At 53.1% G+C, this 18,890-nt stretch overlaps 1 protein-coding gene across 1 annotated transcript; it reads left to right on the plus strand.

The window, feature by feature from the left end:
• The first annotated feature begins 5,223 nt into the window (after window positions 1-5,223).
• GDF10 (growth differentiation factor 10) lies at window positions 5,224-18,356 on the plus strand. Its single transcript, XM_077124368.1, has 3 exons — window positions 5,224-5,506; window positions 14,665-15,587; window positions 17,381-18,356. Exons 1-3 carry the CDS (start codon window positions 5,224-5,226, stop codon window positions 17,570-17,572), a joined length of 1,398 nt encoding a protein of 465 aa, XP_076980483.1. The 3' UTR covers window positions 17,573-18,356.
• Window positions 18,357-18,890: the final 534 nt, after the last annotated feature.

The following is an 18,890-nucleotide window of genomic DNA, read 5'->3' on the forward strand; positions in this document are numbered from 1 at the left end:
TGGGGCTGTCCCCAGGAAGAGGAGACAACTTCGGCGAATTAGCTGCTCTCTGCCAGTCAGCAGAGAGCAGCCCCTGGCAGCTAGGAATGGGGTCTGGGTGATACATCACAAATCCAGTACACTCACCGGAAAACCCAAGGAGGATGTCAGGGCGTATGCTGAATGTGGGATATTCTTAAATTCTGGGGCACCTGAAGACTGGCAAGAAGAGAGGCTTCAGAGAGACTCAACTGAGACAGATGAGCCCAAATAATAAGGGCTTGCATTCCAGTTCAAGGACAGAAGGCTTTGTCCCTTCTGCAAAGGAGAACCATCAAAAGTTTTAAAGAAGCTTCTCTGGGGGCTGGAAGGAGACCGGGCAGTCCCAAAGGGATCCTAATTTCCAAAGTGTTCCCTTTGGCTGCCTCTCCCGCAGACTCCCCCCTAACTGGCTGGCTCTGGCCAACTCACACACAGCACTGCCCCCCTCCCCCAAATCGGCTCCCTTCAAATTGTCACTCCCCACAGTGCGGCATTCATGCGTCAGTTCTAAATAGTCCCACTGTTTGGCTTTAATGAGAACTAATACCAATTCCCCTGTTTGCTCAGAGAGCACCATATTTCATCAAACCAGAGCCCATGCCGGCTCAGATTACTGACCGAGACAATGTTCTGTAATCCTGGTTTATTCACATGTCACGGGTATTTTAGCAAAACAGAAATGAATGGCTCACACCACCCGAGGAAGTAACGGGAGAGTTGGGTTCCGGCCCAGGGGAAGTCCTGTTCTCTCTTACCACAGTTCTCGCAGGAGCTGACTTCTATCCTTTCAGTTTTTCCCAAGTTTAAGAAAGAGAATATGGGCTGAGGAGTCACAAAATGGGTAGTTATTTCCCTATAAAATGTTAACTCCATGGATGGATTTTGCCAGAGCAAAAAATAAAATCTGTCATTGATTATAAAGTCCCTTGTGCTTGTTATTTCATGGATTTATTACGCTCTGGCCCAGCGGTCTGGGGAGGCCCTGGGATTCCTGTCTCTACCACTCCAGCAAGTCCTTCGGCCACTTCTTTAAAGCTCTCACCTAACTGGGAACAGGGATTCACATTTCTTTTCCTCCTTCAGGGTAAAGAAAGAGCTTTGAAAATCCTGATGAAGTGTTCTTGAAAGTCTTTGGACAGGGACCCAGAGAAACTGATAAAAAAATGCTCGTTGGTAGAGATCTATGACTCCTTAACCAAGAAAACATTCTCTTTCCTTTCCCTTTCCTTTGCAGCTCTTGGCAATGTGTGCTAAGAAATGTATTTCCTCTGCGGAGCAAGGAACAGCCAGCTGTGAACCTCCCACCAAATATCCCAGATTCGGGGTTCACTTTAAACGTACTACATTTAAACACTTTCGAATGTTCACGTGATACTTAAAAATAGCAGTTAACAGTGGTCAACGCAGCTTAGTATCATCTCAAGTCAAAATTTTGCCAATCAATAATCCACTTAGCCCCGATTTAGAGTTGAAGAAACAGAGGCCCAGAGAAGTCAAGTAACTTGCTTAAGGCCACACAGCCAGGCCTTGGTGGAAATAGGGGACACAAACCTAGTCCCGACTGACTCCAAAGAGTCATGTGGGCCCACTCACTTCTAAAGAGATTTCCATGTGGCCACACACCCAGACATGGAGTGGGAGAGCTGAAACCAAGCTCCCAAGGGGCCCTCCTTCTCATTTAAACTGGAGTTGACTGGGGTTCAAGAGAGGCCGGCGGGGCTGGCCCAGGGTTACAGAGCTAGTTAGAGCCACAACCTAGCTCTGCCACAAATTAGCTGGACAATAGCATCAACTGTTGCTTGGGAACATTTGATTTGGTGTTTATTTGGGAAGAGGTTCTGGAGGAAACCAAATAAGCTTGCTTCTCAGAACTGTTCCGAGTTTGTTTTTCTCCTTTCCTTGGGCACAGAGCTGTTTAGGATGACTGAGCTGCATAATTCCTTCCCCCAGAGTGTTCTGAGCCTAAGGAAACCCTGCTACTTCATAACGTGTAGCAGAGAGGCCTGGAAGGCCAAGGGCCCTAAAGACAAGCTCTCACCTCCGTGGAGAGTGCATTCCGCACCCTAATCAGCAAATTCAAGAGCCTGCACCCCAGGTAAGAACAGCATATGGGGTCTTTCCAGACCCAGGATAATTTTAGTAGGAAGTTGTCAGAAATCATAGCTCTGTGGACTTCCATCCGTGGTATGCCATCTCAACCTTGACTCTGAGCTGTGGCTTGAGCTATTAAAAACAAAACATTTGAGTTGGCAAGCACCACAATTAGCCTCATTTCTGCGCTAGAAACGCTGTTCTGCATGAGCTGAAATTGCACAGCGATTGTTTCTCATCAGCCTTAGTGATGCCGTTGTTCGCGGGCCGCGCTGGGAGCCAGCAAGGATGTGACCCGGTGGTAATCTGAATTGCTTCACCAAACACATTTTTATCCCATCATCTCGGCTACATAAAAGGGGTCCATAATGCGCCAGTATTCAAGACTTTACAGTCCCGCTGTTCAGCAATAAAATGAGGCAAGAAATATTAGCCATCCCCGGCTGATGCCTTAATTCTTTCCCGACAATGTCAGAGAAGCTGTACCCTACAGGTTTTAGTGCCTGCTAAAGCCTGACCCTCGGCGCCGACTTGAATGGAGCAGAAATGAGTTAAGGAGCGCAAGAAGGCTTTAATGGACACCGATCCCAAATAGCGCAGCTTGTCCCAACCTCCTGCAGACTCACCCTTCTTTTCACAGGCCTCAATTGTGTATGGCCCCAGCAGAGACAAAACTACCCATGAGCAGAGGTTACCTCCAGCCAGTGCAGGTCAGAGGCATTCTGGGGGAGAGAAGAAGAGGGGGCTGGGGGAAAGTGAGGGGCCACAGAAAAGGAGTGAATGTGGAGGTGGGGGTGGGGGCTAAGGAAAGGGAGCACTAAAAGATGGTCTGGATCATTTATAAGGAGAGATTAATCAAATCCAAGGTAGCGACTCCATCATCTCACCCTCAGAGGTTTTGAAAGTCATTTCACAGAATGAGCAGCACGAATATTAACGGGAAGTCAAACGCGATGTGAGCTAATTTTTCAAAAGAAACAAAATGCTTCTCTATGGTTTTCCAAAAACAACCAACCTGAGGTTCAGAGGTTCGCAATACCATGACCTCTACTTTGACACCGCAGGATTAAAAAGAAAAATTACAAATGGGTTGTGTTTTACACACCAACAGAAGCTTCTTCCAGCAATTTTTCAATTATTGCATTGTGCGCCCTCCAAGAAAAGTAACTATTTTGGCTCAGGGAGCCCAAAGTTACCAAGTAAAAAGAACAGCGTGTCCACGAGTTTGCAAAGAGCACTTTGAAATGTAGCAGAGACTATCTTGAAGTCTTCTGGGAGAATGTAGGTTGGAAGAGGTCTTTGCCTTCCCTCTGGAGCTTTCTTAACCATTACATGTGCCTTGGGTCCCACTCAGTCTCACGCAGGTTGTGGACCCTTTTCTAAAGAATGTGTTTTGCTTGTTCGTCGTGCTTTGTTTTTATTATTGTGGTAACATATATACAACATAAAACTGCCCTTTGTAACCACTTTCAAGCATATGATTCTGTGGCACAAATCACATTCAAGACGTTGTACTATTCTCACCTCCAAAACTTTGCCGGCACCCCAAACTCTGCACCCATTAAGCACTGATTCTTCATTCTTCCTCTCCCCCATCCCTATCCCTGACATAAAATAAAATACAGAGGGATACAAAGGAAGCCAATCACATTACAGTTTTTAATATTTCAAAAAACAACTTTGCAAACGTAGTAATATATATATATATATATATATCCCCCTTTATTGGCTCATTAAATAACTAGCAGTAGACCTAACTACCATAATTTCGAAGTAATGATGAACAAAAGTGTTTTTTGAGATATCACAACCCTCATGTGCAGAGAGGACCTTATGTATAGCTAATAACTATGCGGTTGATTGCCTGCATTACTAACATCAGGAAACACTGCATTTCAACTAGAAGGTAGTAAAAATAAAAAGGTCATTTTTCCCCATCTAAATTCAGGGACCTCCTGAATACTATCCATGGACAAGAAACCCTGCTAGAGGCAAGATGAAGTTCAGGACCTTCTGCCCCCAGGAGTAAGCTGAAGGGAGGTCAGCCAGGGATTCAATACTTTTCCTCTCCATTGGCGAAGATTCCTGGGAAAGCCACTGCTTTCTCTGCTGCTGCTCTGATGCTTGAAAACTTTTGAAAGCATGTCCCTTTCCATGCAATCCTGATGGCCTCATGTCCAAAAATTAATAAAGATCTTAGATGTGTTTCTTCAACAACTGGAATCACTGTCACCAAATAAAAGGGTCTGTTAATTAGTTAATTCTGACTTTGAATCAGGCCCTCCTTCCAGCTGCCTGGAGTTGGGTTGAGCTCTGGGATGCGTGTTTTTCTTTTCAGAGCCTGCCCAGGGAGGGCCTGCCTTCCCAGCACACTTGCATTTTGGACACACAGAGGCTCAGAAGCGACTGGACACGCGCGCGCGCGCACATACACACACACACACACACACACACACACACACACACACACACACACACACACACACACACACACACACACACACACGGAGCCCCTCTCGGCTCTTCACGGGGGAGCCGTCACGTTGCAACCACATACCCGTCGCATGCCATTGCAGGGGCAACCCGGCAGGCGGCCCACCCCCCTCCCCGGCCGCCGGCCTCCGCGCAGCCCTGACGAGGCTGCGGCCGCGACACACAGGAGCCGGGCCCGGGGACCTCGGCTCCGGATCTCCGCAGGGGGCGCGGGGGAGCGCGCTCGCCCACGCCCACACCCCCACTCCCGGGCGCACACCCCGGCGCGCGCACGCACACCGCACCCGGCCCCGCCGCCCGCATCTCCGCCGCCCGGGAGCGGTCCCCGCGCGCGGCGGGTTCCCCGAGGGCGCCGCCCCGCCCCGCCCCGCCCCGCCTCCGCGGCCGCCAGCGAGGCGCGCCCGGGCCAGCAAAGTTTCGCGGCGCGAGTCGGCGGAGACTGCGCGCCGGGTCGGGCTCTGCTGGGCTCCGCGCGCTCCGGACGGCCCGGACCCGGACCCGGCGGGGGTTCGGGCGGCACGACCCGGTCGCACGGCCGCCTCCCCACGCGCCCCGCCTCGCGCCCCGCGCTCCCTCCTCCGGCGGGCTCCGGCCCCTGGCCGCCACCGCCGCCCCGCCATGGCCCGTGGCCCCCCTCGGACCCGCGCGGGGCCCCAGCTGCTGCCGCTGCTGCCGCTGCTTCTGCTGCTGCTCCGGGACGCGAGCGGCAGCCCCACGGCCCCCGACGGCCGGCCGGGGCACCAGGACGCACAGGGGGCACCAGGGGACGCGGCCGCCGCGCTGGGCGCCGGCGCCCAGGACATGGTCGCTGTCCACATGCTCAGGCTCTATGAGAAGTACAGCCGGCGGGGCGCCCGGCCGGGGGCGGGCAACACGGTCCGCAGCTTCAGGGCCCGGCTGGGTGAGTAGAGGGTGCCCCGTGGGAGCCCCCTTTGGCCTCATTTGCCTCTTCCCTCACTTGTCCGCCACCCCCCCCACACACACACACGCACATCTCCTGCTTCTGCTTTTCCTCTTCCTTTCGTTCATTGACTCGTTTATTCATTCTTTCATTAATTATTCACTGAGCCTCAGTGGCGATGCAAAAGGACCTGGAGAGAGTTCCTGCCCCGGAGGTGCCCCCTGCCACTGAGGATGACACAATTTTTGGGCACAGATGACCCCCCCCCCCCCACACACACACACACAACTTTAGGCACAGGACGGAGACGCTACAGGCTTGACACTGGGAAGGGAGCCCATGGAGGGGGGGGCAGGGAAGCATAGCATCCTAGGGGTCTATTGAATTGGCTGTTGAGAGGAGGATGCAGTCCAGAGGGCCGAAGCTGTCCAGAGAGAAGTACCAGCGTTGAGCTCAGGCCCAGCAGTGGGCCTGCAGTTGGGGTCAGCAAAAGAGTGGTTTTGCTGTTGGGGAAGCAAAGTGGGAGAGGAGTGTCCTTCAATGCCAGGTTGGTGGGACTGAAGCCAGCAAGGTGCTGGCATGAAATGTCCAGACCAGGGATTTGACAGAGGGTCCAGAAGCTCTGAGCTGTGGGGACAGTCCAACCCTCTCCTGCCCCTGCCTCACCTAGGCTTGGCAGATGTTGCCCCTTTCCTGCACCTTGGATGGCCCTGGAGAGAGGCCCCTCGCCAAGGCCCTGTGGTCTCCCTGCCCCTGTCAGAGCCCTCAGTGGCTTGCCTCCCCAGGGTTGGGCTGGCTCTGCAGGCTGCAGGCTTGGGGGGAAGGGGAGATGGGAAGACCCTGGTTGTCATGGTGACTCTTCACAGTAAGAATGCCATTCCCGTTAAGGTGGCTGAGGGGCACCTGCAGCCCCTGCCAGGGAGGAGACCATCCATCAGAAGAAAGACTCTCAGTCCTGGGGAGCTTTGGAGCCAGGCAGCCTGGGGTCCCATCTCTAACCTGCTGCTCACTGGCAGGATGGCTCAGGTAACATCCATCAGAGCCAAATGTGGCAAGGTTGGCCTCGTAGAACTGTTCCCTGGGAGCGCCTGTCATAGGGAGGCCCCACCCCCAGCCTCCACTCAGGAGTCTGTTCCAGTCATTGTCCCCAGGACCTCCAGGCCTGCGGGATCTTCTTCCATCCTCCAGCTACCTTTTTCTTTGGGACTTGGGTTCATCTCTGGATCATTGTTATTAAAGTAAGCCTTTTAAGAGTCATCTGGTATTTTCCCTGGGTAAATCCCAAAAGCTCTATGGTTGTGACCATCCTCCTTTCTGAAATGGGCGGGGTTGCAAGAAAGATGAAAGGAATCATATGTGTCTGCTTCAGGTCTGCCGCTGGCCAGATTAGCCTCAGTGCATGCTGTTCCCCAGGGAGTACAAAGCGCTGTGCTGAGCCCCTTGTGTTCACAGGGGTTTGAACTTGACCTTGCTTCAGAGGTAACACTGTCTGTTAGCTCAGTCCTCCCAGGCTGGAAGGTCACTGACCGAGCAAAGGGGCAGCAAGCCCATAGGACCAACTCACTTGCCACAGCCCCGAGCATGGAGGTGCACAGCTCTGTCTTTGTTTTCACAAAGTAGGGGTGGTGCAAAGATCAGTGAATCACAGCTTGTTAACACCTCAGAGGACCTGGAGACAGTACATCAAATCCAGCCTTCCCATTTTACAGAAAAAGAAACAGCTTCAGGAGGTGGCGGGTGGGCACAGAGGCAACCTGTCCACAGTTCCAGTGGTTGCCACCTCCCATCTGTCAGGCCAGTGCTGTTTCCACTGCCCCCTGCCCCAACCTCTAGCAGAACCAAGCCCGGGATCTGTTAGGGGGAAAGTGGAACAGACAGAACTGAGAGATCATAATTATCCGGGCACAATCTCGGACTAACAGCTCACTCTTCTTTGGAACCACTGGGCAGACATGGATATCAACGGTAGCTCCACTAGTTCTTTTTTTTTTGCTGTGACCAGGTCACTTTACCACTCTGAGCTTCACTGTCTCTGTCTGGACAGTGAGGTCGGGAGGATTCAGTGGGATAAGGCAAGGTGGGGGCCTGGCTTAGAGTAGGAACCCAAGCAGGTTGGGGTCTCATTCAAGTGGTTTCCAAGCCAGCCCCTTGCCAGCCCCCTGTTGAATGGACTGTGTGATCCAGTGGCCATGGGGCCATCTTGCGTCCGCCCAGCTGTGGGGATGTGCACGCCTGGGTAGGGATGCCTCCCCATCCCCCACCTTATGGATGAGGCTGGGAATATGGGAGGCTTTGGTTCAGGTGCTGGAATGTAAGATACCAGCTTGCCTCACAGTGGTGAGACTCTGTTTCTTTGGTGGCTGGGGGACTTCTCTTCCCAAATGACAAGTGCTTTAGTCCCTGCAGCCCTTGGAGCAGTGCTGCTGCTTCCTGGGCTGCCCACCAAGCAGCATGGCTCTGGTTCCGATGCTCACTGCCTGGGCTCTGATCCCCATTCTGCCACCTACTATGGGATGTGGGCAAGGGGTTAACCTTGTCCGTGATAACTTTTTTTCACTTCCAAAGTGGAGTGAGTAATGCTTCCTCCTTTAGAGGGTCATTTAAATGACCTGATCTATGCCAAATGCTTAAAACACTGCCTGGCATGTGTGCTTCGTCAAAATTTATTAGCTATTAATATTATTATACCAGCCCCCCACTGCTCTCCACGTGCACTTTGTTCCCTATTAAATCTGCAGCAGAGGAGTGTGCTTTTGAGCTTTATCTGAAGGTTTTAAGGGGAAGCCTCCTTTTATCCTCCCCCCCACCCAAGAACTACCTGTGTGCACATTCAAGCTCCACCACCAAAGTGATATGCCAGAGTCACTAATCTCACTGGGCTTCATTTTCTTCAGCTCTAGAAGGCGAGTGAGAATACATACCCATCTCTCAAAGATGTCAAGTTCATTTTTGCCCACCAAGTATTTGTTAAGTACTTTGTAAGTTGCAGGGACTGTAGGTTCAGAGGATTTAAAATGGATAGAATGTTGGCCCTGCCCCAGCAAAGCTCGTGGATTGGTGGGAAAGCTGGAAGAGAATGGCAGCAGTGGGAACAGCATGATGGGTGGTGCAGTGAGCCAGAAAGGTGGGGGTGAGCACGTCGGGCAGCACCCCCCACCCCCCAGGCATGGGCAATGAAGCTTGCTGAGGCTGACAGCACGTGGGGCTTAGCTGGGTGTAGAAGTGAAGCAGCCCACTGTGTGCCAGGAACTGCAAGGGATTTGGTTGTAAGAGGAAAAAAAAAATGTCAGAAGAGAGGGGCAGGAGCTGAACAAGTTGGACCCAGCCAGGTTATAAAAAGCCTTGAGTTTTTATAAAAAGGCCTTAGGTAAACACTAAGGAGTTTGCATCTAGGCAGTGGAACAGTAAGTGGTGTGCACACGCGTGTGAGAGAGAGGCTGAGATTACTTTTTTAATGCGTGTTTATTGGGGGGGGGGATTTAGAGACCATAGAAAATCACAGCAAAGAAATTATCCTCCCTAATTCCACACCCAGACATAACCGCAGTTAATATTTTGGTGGAAACCTTCCAGTCTTTTGCATTGAAATAAATTTGCATGAAATATATTATATATACAGATAGCTATAGATACACCAATGTATCCATATTGTTATATCTATCTATTCATCTTTATAACTTTTCTTATCTCTTGCTGTCTTCATCACTGTCCCTGTCCATGTCTCCATCTCATCTCCATCTCTACATTTATATCTCATCTCCATTATTTTTACCATAATGGAATCTAATTTTCAATGTGAAGGTAACACATTTCCTTTTGTAGAAATTACAGTTTTCTGTTACTGATTAGCCTGAACTGCTTTTCAAGCCTGTTGGCCATTTGCATGCTTTTCCTATGCAAATAGCTCCCCCACTTTGGGACTCTTGTCTTTCTCTTACCGATTTGTAGAGGTGTTTTATAGAGTGAAGATCCCAGCGTCTCTTCTGCATTAGCCTGCACCCAGTGCCTTTTTTCTTGGGAGTGTCAGGAGCAGGTTCTAAGATCCCTGCTGCAGGCAAGACCAGCCCCTGACGGGGGCAGCTGTGGGAGGGATGCAGAGTTCAGGACAGTTGGGTAGAAATAGGATGCAAAAGCAAGAGGAACTGGGTTGCAGGGGGTGGGAGGGTGGCGTTGGTTAGATGCAGGGCCGGGGGCAGGAGATGGAAGAGTCCACGTGGGTTTGCAGGCTCCCGCTGGAGGATTGGGTGGATGGTGCTGCCTCCAGCAGGTGGGGGACAGAGCAGGTAGCATGTGATTGCATCCTGTGCATTGCAGCAGCTCGTAGGACCCCGTGGCCAGGGTGACACCCAGAGGGTGTTGGGCACAGGTCCTGCTGTGAGCTCTGCAGAGATGCTCATGCTCAATCCTGAAAGCACTTTGGGAGGTACATACAAGAAATGTGCCCGGCTTACAGCTGGGGAAACTGAGGTGCAGGGAGCTTCCACAACTTGCTCCAGGTCCCACAGCTCTTACAGAATGCAACCAGGACTTAACCGCACGCATCGTGACCCTGGGGCTTGTGTGGAAACAAACCATCAATGCCTCTTAGTTCCCCTCTCTTCTCTTCAGCCTGGCCTACCACGTCCCTCCTCCAGCTTATGCTGGTGTTTCCATCTTCAGCCCTGGATCCCACACTTTGTACACTGAAGGCAGAAGCTGATGGCTGTTTCAAGGACAGTGGGTGAAAAGGCACATCTCCAGGTGGCTGGAGATGGGGGCAGAGCTCTCTGAGGGTGGCCCTTGGCCTGGGGTTTGGGCAACAGGCAGCTTGGAGGGATCTTTGGGCTGGGAAGCTCCTTTCCTACATCTTTCCCTTCCAGTCCCATCCCCCTGCCTTCAGGAGGAGGCTGAATGGCTGCAGGGTGCACCTGGTCAGGGTTTTGAGATTTCCAAAGTCTATAAAGAGATCAGCTTGACCAAATAAGGCTAGTTGTTTCTTTCTTAGAGAATCAGACCTCAAAACCATTCAAGTAATGGCTTGTGCTTGTAAAACACTTTGCAGTTCAAGGATCTCTTTACCTTTGCTGTGGGGCAGATCACGAGTCTATCCAGAGCAAACAGAGTAGCAGGAGGCATGGGCTGGGGGTCAGACAAGCCTGGGTTCATGTCCTGGCTCTGCCTCTTACCAGCTCTGTGACCTTGGGCAAGTGACACACCCTCCCTGAGCCTCCAGCTCTTTATCTATAGAATGAATGACCCATCACTGAGATCCTCATTGTGAAAATTAGGAAGCAGGTATGCAGAACACTCAGCTGTGGGTCATGCAGACAACTAAAACCCCATAACTTGGAAACAATGTCATTCCTCCTTCAAAGCTGGGGAAACTGAGGCTCCAGGGTAAGGACCTGGACAAAGACCCCCATTGCCGTGTTTCCAGTTGAATTTGCATCATCAATTACATCTTTCCAAAGAAGAGGCTCTCTGGCCCTCTCTAAGGATGTGGTTATTGAGCAGGACCTTTGGGAGTTAAGTCAGCAGAGCTCGCAAGGACCCCACACCTTCCCCATCCTTCCCTGCCCACCTGTGATGTGGGCCCCACTTGGGCAGGATTGTACCGTTCAGCAGTTACATCTGAGCACCAACTATCATAAAGGCCTCGCGCTACAATCTAGCAAAATCCTTGCCCACTTGGAGTTCATGTTCTCCGGGAAAAGACAAACAGCAAACAAATCAGTATATACCAGACTATTAGGAAGAGATACGGAGACCAATGCAGCAGGGAACAGGCACGGGGCATCAGGGACACCCTGCAACAAGCAGAGGTGAGGAAGAGGGAGGGATGCCTGGAGGGGAGAGGGTGGCCCTAAGTGGGGAGCAGCTGAGGCAAAGCCTGAGACAGGAAGGCCAGAACAGTGAGGCAGGGAGACGGAGGGCCATGGGGAGAAGATGGAGGTGGAGAGGCAGGCGGGCCAGGTCAGGTAGGGCCGTGGAGCAGGGGTGGTCTGGGAGGTCCACACCCAGCCCGCCGGGACAGCCTCCTGCTCTGGGAGGCTCTGAAGGGCATTACCTATCCCGTGAAGCTGAGCTCTTTGGCGGCACCTGGGACCACCCTGGTCTGCGACTCTAATCAGCTCAGTACTTAGCTTAGACCAGGAGTCTCACACGGGAGTTTTGGAAGTTGATGGGGGTGGGGGGGATGAAGAAAGGAAGGGGGAAGGAAGAAAGGGAAGGAGGGAGAGGGAAGGAGAGAAGCAAAAGAGGAAAGACAGAAGGAAGGCAAAGAGGAAGGGTGGGAGAAAAAGAAGATGGGAGGTGAAAAAAGAGAGAGGGGAAAAAAAGAAGTGGGGAAGGAGGGAAAGAGAGAGGAAGAGGGGCAGGAAGTCTCATTTCTCATTGACAATGAAACACAGGGCAGCCAGCACAATTCTTAGGAAACAAGGGCTCATTGGGACTCACTTCTGTGGCCTGGCCTCATCTGGGCTGGGAGACCATAGGAGGTGCCCCTTCTTTTAGCCACACCCGGGAGAGCCCTGGATGGCCAGCAGCCAGCAGCGGGGGCCAGCTGCCTTGGCAGGGGCCTGCTCCCTCTGGCCAGAGTTCGTCCAGCCAAGCAGAGGGATGACTCCTGCCTTGAGCAGAAAATGGGGCTGCATGGCCTGGAAGATTCCTCCCAACTCTAAATCCACAAGCCCTGCCTGTGGTTCTCTGCCTCGGGTATGGGCATTTACGGCCCCCTGCCCTTCCACACCCCAGGCAGAAAAAGCTGCCAGGGAAGGAGCCCTGCATAGTCTCCTCTGTGTCCATCTGTCTATCTGTAGCACTTTTTGCCACATGCAGGGGGCAGGACTTCCGGCACTTTCCTTGGGCTACATCTACCCCAGCCAAAATTACTGTCCCAGCCCTCTTGGTCACGGGTGGCCTTTCTGCTCACTCTTGACCTTTACCTCCTCACTGGAAGGGGGATTGAGTTGCTTTTCTCTAGGGAGCCTGGTCTCAGTTCCCCCAGTTGGCTGTCTTCTCCCCAGGGGTTTGGGTTTCCAGAGTTGCTGCTTACCCCTACCATGAGGGGCCAGCTCTTTGGAAAGAGAAATGCCTATCCTGGAGCCACTTAAGTGCTCTCTAGCAAAGACTTTGCTAGCAGAACCATTTATGAGTGGAGATTTACCTGGTTAAAAGAAAATACTAGCCATGCCATGCTCCCTGGGAGACCACTCGGGTATATAGATAGGTCTGTGAGTGGAAGTTGTTCAGTTAGGTTCATGAGAAGCTATTCAGCCAGCCTTGGTCCTTCAGAAGAAATTGGCAAGGGATCATTTTGGGGCACCTTCTCTGTGCCAGGCAGATTACATATGCTCTTTATTGAATCCTCAAAACAATCCTATGAGCCTGGGATTCCATTTTCACTATTAGGTCAAGGCTTGGTGTGTGCAGCTCATTGGAGTCTGGGAAGTCTGTTCCCTAGGACACTTTCTAGCTTGAGGTAGAGAAGGCGCTGTGGCTGTGTTGGCAAATGTTCAGTGCACCCACATGTCAGTCCCTGATGCTGCCAATTCACAGCCAAAGTCACATGCCACTTGAGTGAGCTCTCAACTGCTCATGCCTCCCTGAAACCCCTGAGTGCTGGAATCCCCTGGCGTGCTGGTTAAGAGGCACATCCTTGGGCCTTGTCCTTCTCAGTTAGCATCTCCAAGGGAAGAAGGGCCTTGGGCAGTTGCCCTGTTAAGTGATCCAGGGAGGTTTGGGAGACACTGGACTGGAGACTGGGTCACTCAGAGCCACGATGTTGTAAAAGGCCAAGTTTAAATGCACTTCAAGGCCACCACTTATCCTTATATATGCAGTCCATGAAGGGGCCACAGCACCTACCTCCCTCACAGGTTTTGTTGATAACATTGGCACCAGCATTTGTCAGGCCCACCATATATGTGCTCCCCCCCACCTTCCTTTCTCCCTCTCATAGCCCGTTCAGAGCATGGGAAAACTCCCCATGGAATGATGACTCCTCCCTAATAGAAAAAGAATCTCATACTGAGTCTTTGGATTTAAAACAAACATCCCAGCTGATCCTGTGGGTGCGTGTGTCACAGAGATGGTGGCACTGACCCATGCCCTTTGAGAAGCTCAGTATCATACACACATGTGCACATATGCACACCCCAGAGTGTGTGCATGAGCTCTCTTCCACTACAGGTTTATGCAGTTGATGAGATACTCAGAAGTAGGTTAGCTTCTGGGGAGGAAAGAAAGCAGCAGAGGAAGCAAGCAGTAACCAGCCGCTCCTTGTTTTTGCACATCCTGGGAAAGACCCCCTCCCTCCCATCCTAACCCCAGGGAGGCCTAGCCGTTTCAGACAGTTCATGTGTCCAAGGGCCTGGTCAGGCACTCGGGATGACGAGGAAGCTCTAGGTTTGTTCTGCGTCCCCGGGATACACCTTGTAGAACCAAGCAAGAAGGAAGGGGTGGTCAGTTCCCTCAGGGCAGGAGGGGGCTGGGGCATTCCCGAGCTGCGGATGTGATGATTAAGGGATCCCCTCCTGATTCATGCCTCTGGAGAGCAGGCTGGACTTAGGAGACTTTGTTGGGTGACCTGGTGTAACAGTGACACGGCTCCCTCTTCATAAAATAACCTTAAAAGTCCCTGGGCAAAACACAATGCAGATGCCCAAAGAGCTGCTCTCTTTATCCCGTCTTCCCCTGGAAGGCACTCATACACTTAGAAAGCACGGGAATCTCTACTAAGTTCACCTCATTTGGGAAAATAATTGCATTTAATGTGCATAAAGTATAGGGGGTGTGCAAATACAGGAGGGGCTGGATGTCAGCAGGAATTGATGCAGAACACCTGATTCCACCTTATCTCCTCAAGGAAGGTGTCAGCGTGTCCTGCCAAGATGATGTTTGTTTACAGACAGTCAGTGGAGTGAAGGGGAAGGAAAGAAGAGGTGTAGGGGCCCAGAGGTCTGAGCCAGCCCCTGTCAGCTTCCTTTTCAAGCCCCTCGGATGCTGACAAGTCTCATCAGTTTGATGTGGGGGTTACAGAAGATCAGGGAAGCGGACGGCCGGTCAGGATGGGGTAAATGGGATCCACCTCCACCCTGGCCCCTTGGCAGGAGACCCTCCTGAAAACAGGGTCAACAGCAGGAGACAACCTAAAGATGGGTGGTCTGCTTTCTTTGCAGAAGTGGTCGACCAGAAGGCCGTGTATTTCTTCAACTTGACTTCCATGCAGGATTCGGAAATGATCCTCACGGCCACCTTCCACTTCTACTCGGAGCCGCGCTGGCCCCAGGCCCGCGAGGTGCTGTGCAAGCAGTCAAAAAACTCGCCCTGCCGCCTCCTGCTCCCGGGCCCGCCCGCGCGCCAGCACCTCCTCTTCCGCAGCCTGTCCCCGAACACCGCCACCCAGGGGCTGCTCCGGGGGACCCTGGCCCTGGTCCCCCCGCCGCGGGCCGTGTGGCAGGCCAGGGACATCTCCGCCGTGGTTAAGGCGGCCCGCCGGGATGGCGAGCTGCTCCTCTCCGCCCAGCTGGATTCCGGGGAGAAGGAGCCGGGGGTGTCTGGCTCTGCACCCCACGCACCCTACATCCTTGTCTACGCCGACGACCTGGCCATCTCGGAGCCCAACAGCGTGGCGGTGACTCTGCAGAGATACGACCCCTTCCCGGCAGGGGACCCCGAGCCCGGCGCGGCCCCCAACAGCTCGGCAGACCCCCGGGTGCGCCGGGCCGCCCACGCCGCCGGCCCCCTGCAGGACAACGAGCTGCCTGGGCTGGACGAACGGCCTGCGCACGCCCACCGCGCCCGGCCCTACGCCGCGCCCGGGCTCTGGGCCGGCCCTTTCCGGGCGCTGAAGCCGCGGCCGGGGCGCAGGGACCGCAGGAGGAAGGGCCACGACTTGCAACCTGCTGCCTCGCAGGTGCTGAAGTTCGACGAGAAGACCATGCAGAAGGCGCGGCAGCGGCAGTGGGACGAGCCGCGGCTCTGCGCCCGGCGCTACCTGAAGGTGGATTTCGCAGACATCGGCTGGAACGAGTGGATCGTCTCCCCCAAATCCTTCGACGCCTATTACTGCGCAGGCGCCTGCGAGTTCCCGATGCCCAAGGTAGGGTGTGCCGCGGGCCGCCGCCCTGGGCTCTCCCGGGCCGTTCCCCTGCGCCTTGGCTGATTGTCCCTCTCAGCTCTGCCCCTGCTGGCAAGCCCTTCGGTCCCCGGGAGCCTCTGTTTTCTCATCTGTAAAACAGGGATAAGACCATTTCGCTTGTTGGCTGCATTCAGCCCACCGGTGTGGTTGGTTTGGCCCCCAGAGTGTCTTTTAAAATGTTGACCTCGTTGAATTCAAATGTTTAGATCAAAACATGTCTTTGGGGAAGCGGGACCATCCTTCTCCTTAAGCGTAAATTGCCACATGGCATCATCTACAGAGGTTGATAGACAGTGGCCCCTTTAGGCAGGGCAAGGCTTCCACCTTGCCAGGGGTCCTGGCTTAGACCCCAGGGTTTTAGGGTCCAAGGCTAGCACAGTGCCAGGCTCCATCAGACCCCCAGGGTGGCCTTCCTCCTCCCAGCCACTCAGGGCAGGGCCCCGCAGACCAGTTAGACCTTGCCATGTCTCGCAAAGGTCTGCGAGACACACAGCACTGGGCTGCTGTCTCCCTCGGTGCTGGCTCCATGATTGCAGAGTCTCACCTTTCTCTGGGCTGGTGTGGATTCTGTCCGTCCATCCCCCCTCGGCCAGCGCTGCAGGTGGCTGACTGCCAGCCGATACTGGCACACAGAACATGCTTTCTCTCATCTTAGTTCCTCTGCCACGTTCCAGGGCATGCCTTCCCCTCCAAGAAAGGAAGTCCACGCATAAATCCATTTTGAACATAAATAAATCAGCCAGCTGGGAAATCCTGGACCAGACATGGGAGGCATTTGCCTCTCTGGGAATTAAGTGGCTCTTCCTGACAGCCATGCACGTGTGAGATGGAAGAAAGGAGGTGCTGGGCAAAGGGACAAGCGTAGGCCTGGGGCAGATGCCAGGCAGAGCTCTTACCTTATCAACCTGGCTTGCCGCTTGCACTCTGCAAATCCAGGGTCCCCCTGCCCTGCTCTTCTCCCCACCTCCCCAGCAAAAGGCGTTTCTCATCAGATGCACTACATATAAAATCTCTCTTTGGCAGGCAGTGAACAAGAGTGAATGACTCATTCTTAGAGTGGGCTAAGGAAAGGCATTCTCTGCTTTTGCTCCTGAGACTGCAACTGCTTGGATTTGAGAGGCTGAGGGCAGGGGGAGAGGGAACCCATGTGCCATCAGCGAGCTGCGTTCCCAGTCCCAGGCACAATTAGCTGAGGGTCGAGTCTCTGAATCGTTTTGAACCTCGGTGTCTTTCACCAGTAAAATTAACGCAATATGCATCCCATGAGGTTGATGAGATGGCTAAATGGAATGATACGGGTAAAGCAGCATCTCAGACATACCCTGGAAGTCAGTTTCCCTGCCCATCCCTCCTGACCAACTCACACCCAAGTCTTCCGATGCCCTTGCTCCTCAGACCGCTAATCCTCTGGGCAGCCCGTCCCCCTGTGCCTTCCCCCTGGACAGCTCCTCTCAGTGCCTGGGGGTCGGAATGTGTGACACACCAGTGCCCCCGCGCGGCCGTTGCCTTGCAGGGGATGCGACTTGCGGCAGTGAAGCTCTAACACTGGGAAAACTGGGGTGGGGGTGGGGGGCTCCTTTTGTGGCTGAAGTCAGAGGAGATGCACATCCAGCCCTGGGGTTTCACCACTTTTTCTAGGTTGATGTCCATTAGTGGCCTCAGCAAGTGCTCTGCAGCTTGTGCAGACCAGACAGACACTGGGGAACCAGTGTGTGTGGTGCCGGGAGTAACCTTACCCCTTCCCTGCCCTGTAGGTTGTCCGTCCATCCAACCACGCTACGATCCAGAGCATCGTGAGAGCCGTGGGCATCGTCCCAGGCATTCCGGAGCCCTGCTGTGTGCCTGACAAGATGAACTCCCTCGGGGTCCTTTTCCTGGATGAGAACCGGAACGTGGTTCTGAAGGTGTACCCCAACATGTCCGTGGAGACCTGTGCCTGTCGGTAAGAACAGCTGCTCCAGGGTGGAAGCGGACTGCCCTCCTGGAACCTTCTGGAGAGACGGCTTGATGAGGGGCAGCTGCAAATGCAGGACAGGGGGTGCTCAGAGGCCACCCTGCTGGTTTCTGGAAGGATGGATCCACTGGGGAGCCATTCTGGGGTGTTTCGTTACTGGTGACTTAAGACCTCAGTGCCAGTCTGAGTCCCTCGGAAGGAATCTGGGCAGGAGCCCTGACCTGGAGGCTGCTGGCCATGATCCTTCCCCACTGCTCTGAAGGCCTGAAATCCTGGGTGTGTTCACATGGTGGTTTTTTGTGATCATCAGCGCAGAACCTGAGGAGACAACTATGCAATCTTAGGGCCCTGCTCCCTTCACGGGTAGGACCCTCTGCTCACATGCTCAATTCAGAACACTTAGGCCACATATTGATGCTGAAAAACCAGGTCTGAGTAGTGGTATCCGTCTGTATTTTGTTTTAAATTCCACTACATAAGCTTTTACCCATACAGTATGACCATATTACCAGTTTTGGTTTCAGTTTCCTAATATGTATTTTATTTTACCACACAAAAAGAGAGAATTGACAGCATTTCCCACAGAAATAATCCTGCTGGTTAAGTCTCAGTTGCTTAGGCGTGCATATTGAAATAACACAAAGTCATACGTGGGAATACTAAAAAGTAACCAAGATTTTATATTTTTGTAAATTATACTTTCTATACTGTAGATGATGTATGTTATGTGCTTTTATGGAAAGCTAATAAATTAAAGGTACGGTGTGGTATCTTGAGACACTGAATGTTATCCAGTCCAAATATTGATCGAGTCCATTCTGTGAGTTTGACATCTAGCTGACTGCCTCGACCAGCCAACCACCTCTCCCCACCCCACACCATCTCCGCTCTCGTTTCGTTGCTGTCCCAAGCTCCAGAAACACAGCTCACCCCCTGCTTCGCTGCCCTCCTCACTCAGCCCCTCCAATCCCCAACCCAGGTTGGCCTCAAGGAGAAGTTTCCCACATCCCCAGCCTGGGAGAGGACCTCATTTGGGAGGTGTCTGAGGCATTTAAAGGGACATCCATGGCTTCCTAGTCAGAGATATTTGACCTGGGCAAGTTCAAGTGGCAGAAGATGCAACAAGAGCACTCTGGGCTCTTTCCTTAGGTCTGGAGGGCGTCTGACAGCTGGAGAGCCATACAGTCTCCCATGGCTGCTTCTCTCTTTCCTTCTTCATAGCACAGTACACCCCACCTCATCTGCAGCTCCAGTCTCTAAGTGCCTGGTTCCACCACCCAATGGCTCCCTTATCCCCTGAGATCACATTT

This window comes from Tamandua tetradactyla, chromosome 13 (genome assembly GCF_023851605.1).
Source record: "Tamandua tetradactyla isolate mTamTet1 chromosome 13, mTamTet1.pri, whole genome shotgun sequence".
NCBI lineage: Eukaryota > Metazoa > Chordata > Mammalia > Pilosa > Myrmecophagidae > Tamandua > Tamandua tetradactyla.

Bases quoted from the DNA above. Each gene is read 5' to 3' on its own strand.
- GDF10 (XM_077124368.1), top strand. From the start codon at position 5,224: ATGGCCCGTGGCCCCCCTCGGACCCGCGCGGGGCCCCAGCTGCTGCCG. The intron at 5,507-14,664 runs GTGAGTAGAGGG...CTTTCTTTGCAG, and splicing joins CAGCTTCAGGGCCCGGCTGG to AAGTGGTCGACCAGAAGGCC. The intron at 15,588-17,380 runs GTAGGGTGTGCC...CCTGCCCTGTAG, and splicing joins GCGAGTTCCCGATGCCCAAG to GTTGTCCGTCCATCCAACCA.